At 36.8% G+C, this 12,682-nt stretch overlaps 1 protein-coding gene across 1 annotated transcript in view; it reads left to right on the top strand.

The window, feature by feature from the left end:
• Window positions 1-11,463, top strand: part of LOC128740156 (uncharacterized) — a 298,630-nt gene extending 287,167 nt beyond the window's left edge. Inside the window, exons 17-19 of the mRNA XM_053835681.1 lie at window positions 10,674-10,861; window positions 10,931-11,068; window positions 11,131-11,463. Coding sequence (XP_053691656.1) covers window positions 10,674-10,861; window positions 10,931-11,068; window positions 11,131-11,260 — 456 coding nt within the window. The 3' untranslated portion in view covers window positions 11,261-11,463. The remainder of the gene's footprint in view (window positions 1-10,673; window positions 10,862-10,930; window positions 11,069-11,130) is intronic.
• The last annotated feature ends 1,219 nt before the right edge of the window (window positions 11,464-12,682 follow it).

Here is a 12,682-nt window from a genome sequence, read left to right as displayed (position 1 = left end):
TTTTCTACATAAAAATTATTTTCTGCATTTGGGATAGTTCATCCAAGCGCCCCACAGAAGAAAAAAATGCACTTTCAGAAATGACGTTTCACTTCGTTTCAAATGGGCTATAGCCCAATTAACGGAATCCCAATTATAACGTAGCCCCACTTAAAGATAGCCCAACGAACGAAAGCTGACTGTAGTCAGTTAGTGCCGCTGGTTTGATTATGCGAGCCTCTGGGTGATACGGCCATTCTTTATTTGAGTTTCTCTACCTAGAAAGCTTGTATATGCTGTATTGGGAGCATGCAAATTGATTATAAATAGTTTGACCCATTGATCCATGTAGGGGATCATTATTTCACTTAGTTGAATATTTTCATACCGATCGTCTAGCGAATTGAGTACAATATCGATTCCCTTTCTGATTAGCAGCGCCAATCCTCTCGACTTGTTATTCTTGTGTTTCGATACGTGCCAAATATAGTCCTTGCTTGTCAGTTGCGCTGCCTCAACTGTTACCTCCTGCAGGCATACAATATGCAGGTTTCTCTTCACTAACTCCTCGTTAATTGGCTCCCGTTTGTCTTTTTGACAACAACCGCGGATATTCCAAGTACCCACTATTGGTAGGTCAATGGCAACTGGTTTAATTTCGATCGTCTTAGACTCTTGTGGTATTTGTTCGTAGGTCTTAATCACACTGTTAAAGATCTTACCGTTAACATCCTGCTTTATGTATAGGTTCAAATACATTCCGTCCCGTTCCTCCATTAATTGTGGATGGAAAGCGCTGCTGAGTTCACCTTCATCCTCGTATATCTTGATTTTGGATTTGCATACACTAGCTAATGCCGAAATTTTACAAAACTCTTCAGAAGTTACTTTGATGTCTGTTTTGTAGTATCTATAATTTTTGTCTAGTATCTCGGCATTACGATGCATAAATTGGCGAGTTCTAATCTCAACATATTCCTTTATATTCGTTAGTGTTAATCTGTCTTCTGCAGTTTTTCCTAATTGGTGGGCGCAAGCAAAATAGATAGAATTAGTTGACACAGGCGAAGCAATGTATTTGAGTAGTGGCAAACCAGCAGACGAGAACAGCTTTTCTATTCGGACTGTCGTACTTTGTTCGTATTCGATTTCATTCCGTAACGATGATAAAGCGATATCGTCCAAGCTGTTCTTGTCTTCCGTGTCCGTGGCATTTAGTTTGCAGACACTTATCGTTTTTCCATATTCCGGGTTGCTTAAAGTGGGAGTGACTGCTTCAGAGGTGTCTCCTAATTCTGCTATATCTAATATGCTGTCGTAATGATCAACACCATTGTAGAAAATATTGACAACCTGACTATTTTCTGCGGCATCAAACGTTAGGGGTGGATACTGCTCGGTAAAAACTCTTATGATGACTTGCAACTTATCCCGCACTGCGCAAATCGATTCTGAACCTGCCCAAACGTTGTTTCTTCTCAGATCTTCTAGATATTTGTCGATCATAATACCTTGTGCTGTGTAGTTGATTCGCTTGACCAGTCCTGTCCTCTTTCAATAGCTTCGGCTATGATGTAATTCCAATACCGTTCTTTGTTGACAGTTATATGACCAACACACATCTCCCTCATGGCTCTGACCGCTTCTTGATGTGTAGCATGGGAATGATGCAGAACTGCGTTGTTATGTTTGTGGTTAGAATATTTATATCGGTGCAATTTGTTTATACATTGCCTGTTAATTGATGAACAATTGAAGAAAATAAACAACTTCCGTCTCCCGGTATCTTATGTATCTTCAAACTATATTTATACAAAACTGTTTTATTAATCGCGTGGTTCTCCATTTCTATTTTAAATTTTAAACTAACAAGTAACAAGTATTGTAGCACGCTTGTTGCACTTGGGGCTTGACTTGACGCTTGACTATGAAAATTTAAAAGAAGGAAAAAGAAAAAAAGGCAGCGTTGCTAATGAAGTATTCCACCACGCACACACATAAAGATTTTTTGACATTAGCTGCGGCCCTCGCTGAGGCTGTTTGCAGTAGGAATAATATCAAAAACATCCAATATCAAACTCCCGGATCCTCTCCTCCACTCTTCGCTCCCCTCTCAGACCAGCATACCGATCCGCAGCTAATGTCATTCTTGTTAGTGACGAAACCGCAAATTACTTCATACTGGTTGCTAGTGTTGGTTTATAATGAAGTGAAACCAGGCCTATGACTAGTGGTTTTTCCCTATGCTTCCCTTTAACCATTTATTTATTTATAATCACTTTATTTCCATATCGGCTCTCGTCAGAGCATGAATTTTAACAGTTTAATAGTCTCTTGGCAGCTTATATCCTGTATCGAAACTAACAACGCCGCTGTGACCGGAGGTAATTTTGGTTAAACATTTTAGGTCCATTGACCTGAGTCTTTGCCACGTTGCCACTGCCATGCCCACCCTGTAGAATGTATTATGCACTGTTATGTATGCCGGTGAGGTAATTACTGTGTATTGGTACTATCAATGTTCTCTGATATTTGCCGAAAGCTGCCAACTATGGCATCCACTTACCACCACTAGCACTGATGAGCATCTCGTTTATTCGATCAGAGCCAGCCACACAGAAGTATAGCGAAATCCCAAGCCACACACACCTACCCAGCGTCGTCGTTGACTTCAATAATTGTTGCTTTCCGCATCTACATACCACTTCTAGGAGGTGATGTTGTGAGACGTGAAGCCAAAGTAGTGAGTTTAGCGCTTTCTGTGAGTGCCCTTCGAGGGGCTGGCGTGTGCTTATTTGATGCAAATGTGTAATAGATACATACCTTCTCATTCTAAGGAGTTATTTAAGCTTTGGATTTTACTTAATATGAATATATGAATAGAATGATAATTAAAAATCTTATTATTTATGTCAAGTATAACCACAGAGAACAGACTACCAGGTAATTGACAAAAACTGTGTAAAAGGTTTTTATGTAATCTACGAGTAATCCTTCAATAGAGCACCCCTCGAGCAGTAAGTGGCAAACTAAATCTTGATGTCGCTACCATCGCTGCTATGTAACTCCAGCACAAAGAAATATTGATAAAGGTACATGGATATTTTTTGATGCGTTTGGCAAACTATTTCTGGAGGGCGCTACCGACAGATTTTACACACAAAAAATCGATTACTTCCTTCGAGCCTGTTAATCTGTTCTCTGTGGTATAACCATAGAATATAAGAGATACCATAATAAGTGGCGCATGGGTTATTCATAATTTGCAGTTACCTTTTTCTATCGGAGTAATATCAACTAGTTATCTGTCCTTGTGTAGTGTTTCTCCCTCATACTTCGCTTCAAGATAGCTATCCTGTTACAACATTGAGATTCGAAAATTTGGAATTGTAGCTCGACTGGTCGTGGGCCAGCCAATCCTTCATGTCCCACGGTGACAGCGCTCTATGATCCGCATCTATACACTAGGTACACTTATGTTCCCGACACTAAACATGTGAAAAAACACTTAGAAATATCACACCGGAAAAAGGTGGACCATTCAGCAGCAGTGATGCTAGACTCCCCTGTCATCGAATGTCATTTTAAGGTCATAATAAGATATGATAATAAAATCAGTTATTAAACGCATCTTACAACCAATGTTTTAAATCTCTACTCAATAACAAAATGTGTTGTTCAATAACAAAATATAGCATTATACCACAGAGAACAGACTACCAGGTAATCGACAAAAAGTGTGTAAAAGGTTTTTATGTAATCTACGAGTAATCCTTCAATAGAGCACCCCTCGAGCAGTAAGTGGCAAACTAAATCTTGATGTCGCTGCCATCGCTGCTATGTAACTCCAGCACAAAGTAATATTGATAAAGGTACATGGATATTTTTTGATGCGTTTGGCAAACTATTTCTGGAGGGCGCCACCGACAGCTTTTACACACAAAAATTCGATTACTTCCTTCGAGCCTGTTAATCTGTTCTCTGTGATTATACTTCAGTTTGATATTGTTTTTATATTATTTTGCTCTTCGCTCCTGCTCGGGATGGGAATTGACTTAATTGGTTCCAACATGGATCACGAGATCACGAGTTATGGATTGTAGTATTTCGGAATTGCCTCACTACGTGGCGCTAGCGTATATGTAATATTTTTGCAACTGACTATCTAGAAAGTTGTCGTATTCGGGAAGGTTACTCGAATGACTGCCACCTCCAAGAAGGCATGAAAAATAGCGCAGAACCGACTCACTACGTGGCGCTAGCGTATATGTGCTATGCTTGGACAGGCTGTATCTTGCGCTGCTGACTATCTAGAAAGTTGTGGTCTTCGGGAAGGTTACTCAAATGACTGCCACCTTCAAGAAGGCATGAAAAATAGCGCAGAACCGACTCACTACGTGGCGCTAGCGTATATGTGCTATGCTTGGACAGGCTGTATCTTGCGCTGCTGACTATCTAGAAAGTTGTGGTCTTCGGGAAGGTTACTCAAATGACTGTCACCTTCAAGATGGTATGGAAAATAATGCAGAATCGACTCAACGGACGGCGCTAGTGTATTTGTGATTTTTTTTGTTTACCTACATTTTGGTAATATACAAGAAGTTGTTTTCTTCGGTAAGGTTGTTTAAGTGGTTATTTAACTAGTTGGAAAATTAGGTAATACAGTGAACTCCCGGAAAAGTTGACTCTCTAAAAAGTTAATTGTTCAGAAAAGTTAAGCGAATATTAGCTCGCATGCAATACTCTAAAAAGTTAATTTTTTGCTTAACTTTTCTGAGAGTTTGTGTTTATTGGTTGTCTAAAGCGTTTATTCATACAGGTGTGTTTTTCTTCTATCTTTATTTCTCATTTTCGGTGTATTATCGCCTTTTCACAACTTCATAACTAGGAGTAAATTAAACTCTTGTACCGGACAGTTGTAGCAATAGTTAAATACGGGCACATAGTGGCTTCAGGATTTTTGATAACATATTGGAAAAGCGCAAACTCAAATTGAAGTTTAAATGTTGTTGTTGTGAATGTTGTGAATGAATGTTGTGTTCGACAAAAAAACACCACCTCTTAAGTGCTCGACAAGGGTACCCGCAAATTAAAACGCTTGTAACTTTGGCAATATTTAACCGATTTGGACCATCTTACCACCTAAAGATTCAGGAACTTATCCACTTCCAGTGGGGTTACAACAGAACCGGAAGTGGTCCATCTGGTTTCCGGAAATCCGGTATTCCGAGGATGTGTTCCGGAATTAAAGCACTTTTTAAAATTTTGGATGTAATCATAGTAATATAGTAATATCCAAAATTCCTCAAATTACTCTGAAAGGTCATTTTTCATTGTTTTAAAACAGTATAATGATTTATCCTCGGAATGGTCATTCTGGAACCAATTCCCGTGGAACCTCCTGTGGCCACAGAACTGTATGGATTGCAACACTGGCAATATGGGTATCTAAATTCATGGAATTACTTCGGAAGGTCGTTTTTCATTGTTTTAACTGTATCTGATAATTTTGCCCCGGCTTGGACATTCCGGAACATATTCCGGCGGATGCTTCCCAGTGGTTCAAAACGAAATAAACGTGCGCATTACAGTTTTGAGTGGGAAAACTTGATTTTAGGTTTATAAAGGCTTTGGAAGAGTTTCTTAAAATTAAAAGTTCTATCGTTTGATGAAATTAAAATTTTGATTAATCCCCCTAAAAGTGAAATAAAAAAAATATTTTTCTTCAGTTTCGATATAACACAATGATGTGTTCTGCAAAATTATAGAGCATATTATTATAAGAAATTTTGCTAAAGACAGTAACCTTCTATCTCTGCAGTGAAGGTAGAAAAATCTTATTTATTGTATATGAATTTATAAAATCTGTTTTTCTACATTAGCTCTTTTTGTAGTAGTTGTATGGCTTTTTCATGTTTACTACTATAAAAAGAGCTAAAACAGAAAAACTAATTTTATCGATTCAGATGTAAGAAACAGCATTTTTCTATCTTCGTTGAAGAGATAGAAGGTTACTGTCTTCAGCAAAATTTCTTGTAATAATTTGCTCTAAAACTTTGATGTGTTCTCAATGTGTTATATTGAAACTGAAGAAAAATAAATTTTTCATATCACTATGATTACATCCAAAATCTTAAAAGGTGCTTTAATTCCGGAACACATCCTCAGAATACCGGATTTCCGGGAACCAGATGAACCACTTCCGGTTCTGTTGTAACCCCACTGGAAGTGGATAAGTTCCTGAATCTTTAGGTGGCAACCCAAGCAGCACTTGCAACATCTTCCATGTGGCTATTAAGTCTTGTTTAAATTGCAAAAAACTTCACCGGTTACAGTATTGAAACACGCAACACATAAGCAACTTCATGTTATTAATATGTTGGATTCAGGTTATCCAATACTTATACTGGCTGTCACAAATATATTAGTCTATATCTAGTAACATGAAACTTCATCGCAACATCGTGTTATTATAATGCCATTGCTTAACAATAATGTCACATGATGTTGCATCATGTTGATTACGGCATATTGTTAAATAAAATGTAACCAAACAAATACAACCAATGTAACATCATATTCTGCCATATTTTTATGAAAAAAATATTTTTCAACGAAGGAATGTTTTTATTTCAACAATAATCACACGAACATTCATCAGGAATCCATGGCATTTACTAAAATATTATTTGATTGCAGTATCTAGTTCGATTTTACACCGCATTTTTCCATCGTAAACGAATTTTTAATCTGGCTGGGTTAATTCTTTAAACTTGAAAATAAATAAATTAATAACTTTCACGAGGCGCATCACATAATACAAAGCAAAATTATATTTTGCACGATAAATTTTGAATGGCATGGAGATTAGCTCATAATAGGCCCAAAAAACTAAAGTCGCATTAAGAATATTAATATAAATAATTTTCGTCTTGGAGCCCTGAGAGGAAATCCCAGTTCCCGCTAAACATAATTCGTGATGAAGTTGCTCATAATTGTTTGGTTTTTGTGCGAGGAAAAAAGAGAAGAAAGTATTTTTGTTTTTGTTTTCACGCAAGTTTTGACAACGCGGCATAGGATTTCGTGGGAGTGCGAACAGGCTTAAAATCTCTTTTAGTACCGTAGTCGCGAATACCTGCTTGTATTTAGATAACGCGCATTGGTTTTTGTGCGAGAAAAAAAGAGAAGGAAGTATTTTTGTTTATGTTTTCACGCAAGTTTTGACAACGCGGCATAGGATTTCGTGGGAGTGCGAACAGGCTTAAAATCTCTTTTAGTATCGTAGTCGCGAATGGATAGATAACGCGCATTGATGTTCCATAAAACATCTGTGTAACAATTGGTTGCATATAGGCTCCACCTCTTGCGCTTTTTCAATCACATAACAGTTCGATAAAGGTAACTGATGCGAACTTTTACCATATTTGAATGTTTCAATTAGAGTTGCGTAACCCTTCGTGCAACAAATGGTGCTGCTTGGGAAGATGGTCCAAATCGGTCAAATATTGCCAAAGTTACAAGCATTTCAATTTGCGGTTACCCGGGTACCCTTGTCGAGCACTTAAAGGATAAAAAATTCCGAAGCTCCCCCATTCCTCCCCCTTAAGTGCTACAAGAAAACTTATTTTATAAAAAGTTGTAATTTAGCTAGTTCTAAGATGTCACAGAGTTTCAGTATCCTGGGTCGAAGAAAACTTTAGAATTTCTTACTTTGAAATCTGAAAAGGCACCCGGGTGCCCTGTCAAACACATAACGCTTAAATTTACTGAAAGGAACTATGTATTACATATTTCATATTTCATATTGTCTTGCTACATATTTCTTTACATTACAACTTTCAGATACTTAAAAATGTGTATCCTGTATCCAAGAATATATTTTTCTCTTTTGTATTTATCATTTTCAATGACTCTTAGGACTACTCAGAAAAGTTAATATTTCAGAAAACTTAATCGACCCATTTCCCAATCAATGAACTTTTCTGAGAGTCCACAGTATTTTGCTCGTTATCTAACACAATGCTGGTCGCTTACAAAAATTCTCTGCAAAATGCAACGTTGGCAGTCGATGAAATTCCTTAGAATTTTTTCACTACTCTTATTTAACTTGCAACGGATATTCAAAATATATCGCAACACGAGAAAGCTGAATTACTAAAAGTAACATTACGTATGCCGTTGACTTCACATTATTAATGCTATGTGACATAAATGCCTATTAAGTTGTTGCAAGTTTCGATTAAAAAAATAGTGATAAAAATGCTAGCTGGAAATGTGTTAACGTGACTGAGACTAATTGAATAAGTGAGTTGGTGGGATTTCGCTAGCCATTTAGGAAGAAGCATTAATAGTTGGTGGATTAGCACGATCGATTTGTTTGCAGGCAGTAAATGTTGCTAGAGAATAAAATTGAGCAAGCGTTAAGCATCACAAGACACAGCCTGTATAAGAATACTACATATACGCGCCGCGAGTGAGTTTTGCGCTATTTTTCATACCACCTTGAAGGTGTCAGTCATTTGAGTAACCTTCCTGAAGACCACAACCTTCTAGATAGTCAGCAGCACAAAATGCAGCCTGTCTAAACATAGCTCATATACAATACCGCGACGTAGTGAGTCGGTTCTGCGCTAGGTTACAAAATTATTACACTCTTAAATGATTTCACCTGTAAATAGGTCGGATTTAGTTAAAGCTAGGTTGAAACTACTCAAAATGCCCTTAAAGTGTACAAACTCAGATTTTGAGTAGTTTTTCAACCAAAAAATTGGTAGTAGGAACACAGAGAACAGACTACCAGGTAATCGACAAAAAGTGTGTAAAAGGTTTTTATGTAATCTACGAGTAATCCTTCAATAGAGCACCCCTCGAGCAGTAAGTGGCAAACTAAATCTTGATGTCGCTGCCGTCGCTGCTATGTAACTCCAGCACAAAGTAATATTGATAAAGGTACATGGATATTTTTTGATGCGTTTGGCAAACTATTTCTGGAGGGCGCCACCGACAGCTTTTACACACAAAAATTCGATTACTTCCTTCGAGCCTGTTAATCTGTTCTCTGTGGTAGGAACTCAAAAGTGCATTATTTGTCATAGAGAATAATTCAATTATCGGTAGCAAGTAGCCAAAATTGGTTGAAATTTTTACCCGAAGTTTGAGTTTGTACACTTTAAGGGAATTTTGAGTAGTTTCAACCTAGCCTTAACTAAATCCGACCTATTTACAGGTAGAATCATTTAAGAGTGTAGACTGAGTCTATTGATTTATAAAACATATTTTCTAAATAATCGAACAACTCTTGTTGTCACTTTACTTTTAAATCAAATACGAATATACGTAACAAAACTTTTTTATTAACTTTAAAATTTCTGTTACCCAAATTATAGCGTTTTTTGTCGGACAAAAAGTGAATCACGCCGCAAAAGCTCAAATATATATGCCCCGGTGTAATAGGTTTGCCATATATGTCAACAAAATTCATGCTGATCATATTTTCATATGTCTTTGCTGGTCATACTGGTGTAATGGCCAGATTTTACCTTGCCATATATATGAAAACATGTAAACTGACAAGGCTGCCTGCCATATAAATTTGTCCAAATTTATATGTCATAGTGTAATAGCTCTTGCCATACCTTGCGTGTCATATTGATTTAGGAGCCATATTTCATATGGCACAATCGACCATATTTATATACTAGTGTAATAGCACCTTGACTTGAGAAAAACTAGAATTTTCCATCAAATGCAGTTGGTTTCATCTAAAATGGACTTACATTGTAGAAGTTATGGCCGTTTGAATTTCGTCAAAATTTTGCCTGTCCCGATCATTTTGTCTAATCCCTGTATATGCTAATTAGACGCTTTTTATAACCCAGGTAACCAATAAGCATTACCAATGCTATTTACATACAAGCCAATAAGCATTTAAGTCACCTTAATTGCTACTTAAATGCTATTTTGACAAAATATACAGCTACATTACTGCTAATCCTCTTATAATGCTGACAATGCTTGTTACCAGTTGATTACCGACAAGAAGATTTAAAATAGAATTTTGCATGCTAAATTACAACAGCTACGCAGTCAAAAAGCTAATATACAGCAGCGTGCTGTATAAAACGGCAGATATGCTAATAAGCGATTAATTTACTGCTTATGGTAATGGTTATTGGTTATCTGGGAAGTTAATAGAAGCGTTTTGCTTCTTGATAACGTCTGATACCAAAATATGCTATTACCGTGTTCCTACACGTCAATAACAGAAAATTACAAGTTGATATCAAAATATCAAAACTTGTTATTAAGATGTTATGAATTGTGTTACTTTGCTCGGGTATGACAAGCTATTGTTGTATAGGGGGTCAAAAAACTATAATTTTTGCGTTTCGTAATTTGTGCATCACACCTAACACAGTTTGCAGACCTTCGACAGCGTACCTAAATGTAAAAAATATTGCAATAGTCAATTTAAAATGATTAGATATGTAAATGTTTCTTAAATGACTTTTTCATGTTTTTTTAATGACAAAAAGACGCTCTTCTGATTACCATAGAGCCCCGGAGAAGCAAGCTATTCGAAAGTATGAGAGGGGTTTCCAAGAATGCCAAGACTACAATCTTACTTTTATTTGAAAAGACCACTTTATGATTATTAGTATCCCCAATACATATAAATCTTACTTTATTTACAGGTAGCAACTTCCTTATCCGATGGGTCTTATTTTGGAGAAATTTGTCTTTTAACCAATGCTAGACGAGTTGCCAGTGTTCGCGCTGAAACTTATTGTAATTTATTTTCATTAAGTGTTGATCATTTCAATGCTGTTCTGGACCAATATCCATTGATGAGAAAAACAATGGAGACTGTAGCAGCAGAAAGGTTTGAACAATTAGACTGGCTATAACTCTAAATGTCATTTTCTAAAAAAAAATTCAATTCACATTACAGACTCAACAAAATTGGAAAGAACCCTAACATAATGGCACATAAAGAAGAATCAGAATCAGGAAACGCAGAAACTAATCAAATTAGCGCTGTTGTGAATGCGTTGGCGGTTGAAGCTGAAAATAATCTGAACAACCTGAGGTAAAACAAATATTTTACGTTAGTGCTGTATATAGTTAATTGTTAACACTTTCTTTTTTCAGTGACGAGAGTGGAAGCTTGAAAAAGGTTCATTCTGATTTAAGTTTAGCCGAGTTAAATCAAAGCTTACGTATGAGTTTACCTAGGCCAAAGAGTGGCGAATTTAGAGCACTTTTTGAAGGTAGTCCCTAGAAAATTATAACTCTCTCTGCAAACGACAAAAATAAGATGAAAGTGAGACATTAAAAACAACCTATTATTTATAGTTCTTATAGTGTTTGTTTATATGCAAGTATGATTTCATGTGGCATGATTGTAGCCATTCGACTATTTCAAAAGATCAATTAATTAGTAGTACAATCTTAGTACTAAGCTATAATAAAATGTCACCTAAACGCATGATGTGTGAAAGAAATACATATATATATATTTTTTAAAAAAATGTTGTAGTCATCCGAAAGAATATTGAGCCTACTATCTTGTTAATTATATTTTCTGTACTGCCAAGCGCAGAAATAAGGCTTGTTCGCGACAAAATCTGGTCACCTCAATTTTGCAATAAAACAAATTTGTTAGAAGTTTAATCCATGAAACAATTTTTTATCATTTATATGTGTATCGTTAATAATTATCAAATAAATTAACATTACTTATTTGGTCTGCATGAAAAATTGGCGTTTAGATTTTACCCTTGCCATGAGGGTCAGTGCAGACTTGTTGGCAACCAATTTAACTGCGTTTGGCCAAGATTTTCGAAATTTATCTATAGTTGTTGCTTGTTGTTTGTGCTGGGACAGCTTTCTCTTCACCTAAGCCCAATACCGCTCGATGGGGCGTAACTCTGGACAGTTAGGTGGATTCGCCTCCTTCGGTACAATATGGACTCCATTAGCAGCATACAATTCCAAAACATCTTTTGCGTAGTGACAGGATGCCAAAACAGCGAGGGTACATCAGGGGCCATCCAGATACCATGTGGACAGAAAAATACCAATTTTTAAGCCCCCCTCCCCCGCCCCCCTCCGTGGACATTGGCTCAACCCCCACCCCTCTCCCTGTTTGTCCACGTGGACATTATTTTTTCTTATGCAAAATTTAACAAAACAGAAATCCATTGTGCTAAATTTAGTTTTCAACTTGATTTATGCAGTACAGGTATACCTCGATAGTATGTTATTATCATGTAGACCCTGTTGTCCGATGATGTAAATGAATAAATGTAAATGTTAGTACGTACCCTCCATAATACGTACATTTTGCCTCGATAGTACGTACTTTTTCCAACAACACTTTATTTGTTTCATTCCAAATAGAGCTTCACAAAGAGTAAAACCATTGATAACCCTTAAATGCGCACGCTGAAAAAAGGGGCTGGTACCGAATGGCCGAAACACAAATGGCCGAATCACGAATGGCCGAAATCCAAATGGCCGAATTTCAATAACAGTCACAGAAGGCCGAATCGCGAAAGGCCGAATCACGAAAGGCCGAATCACGAATGGCTGAATCACGAAAGGCCGAAATTTTTCGGAATGTCTAAATAACTACTCAATAAAAGACCATGAATTGGCAATTAGTTAACAAATAACTTTAATCAAACAAAAAACAAACTAC

The sequence above is a fragment of the Sabethes cyaneus genome, chromosome 3 (assembly GCF_943734655.1).
Source record: "Sabethes cyaneus chromosome 3, idSabCyanKW18_F2, whole genome shotgun sequence".
NCBI lineage: Eukaryota > Metazoa > Arthropoda > Insecta > Diptera > Culicidae > Sabethes > Sabethes cyaneus.
The sequence above is the reverse complement of the archived record's forward strand: the minus strand, read 5'-3'. Positions and strand labels throughout refer to the sequence as shown.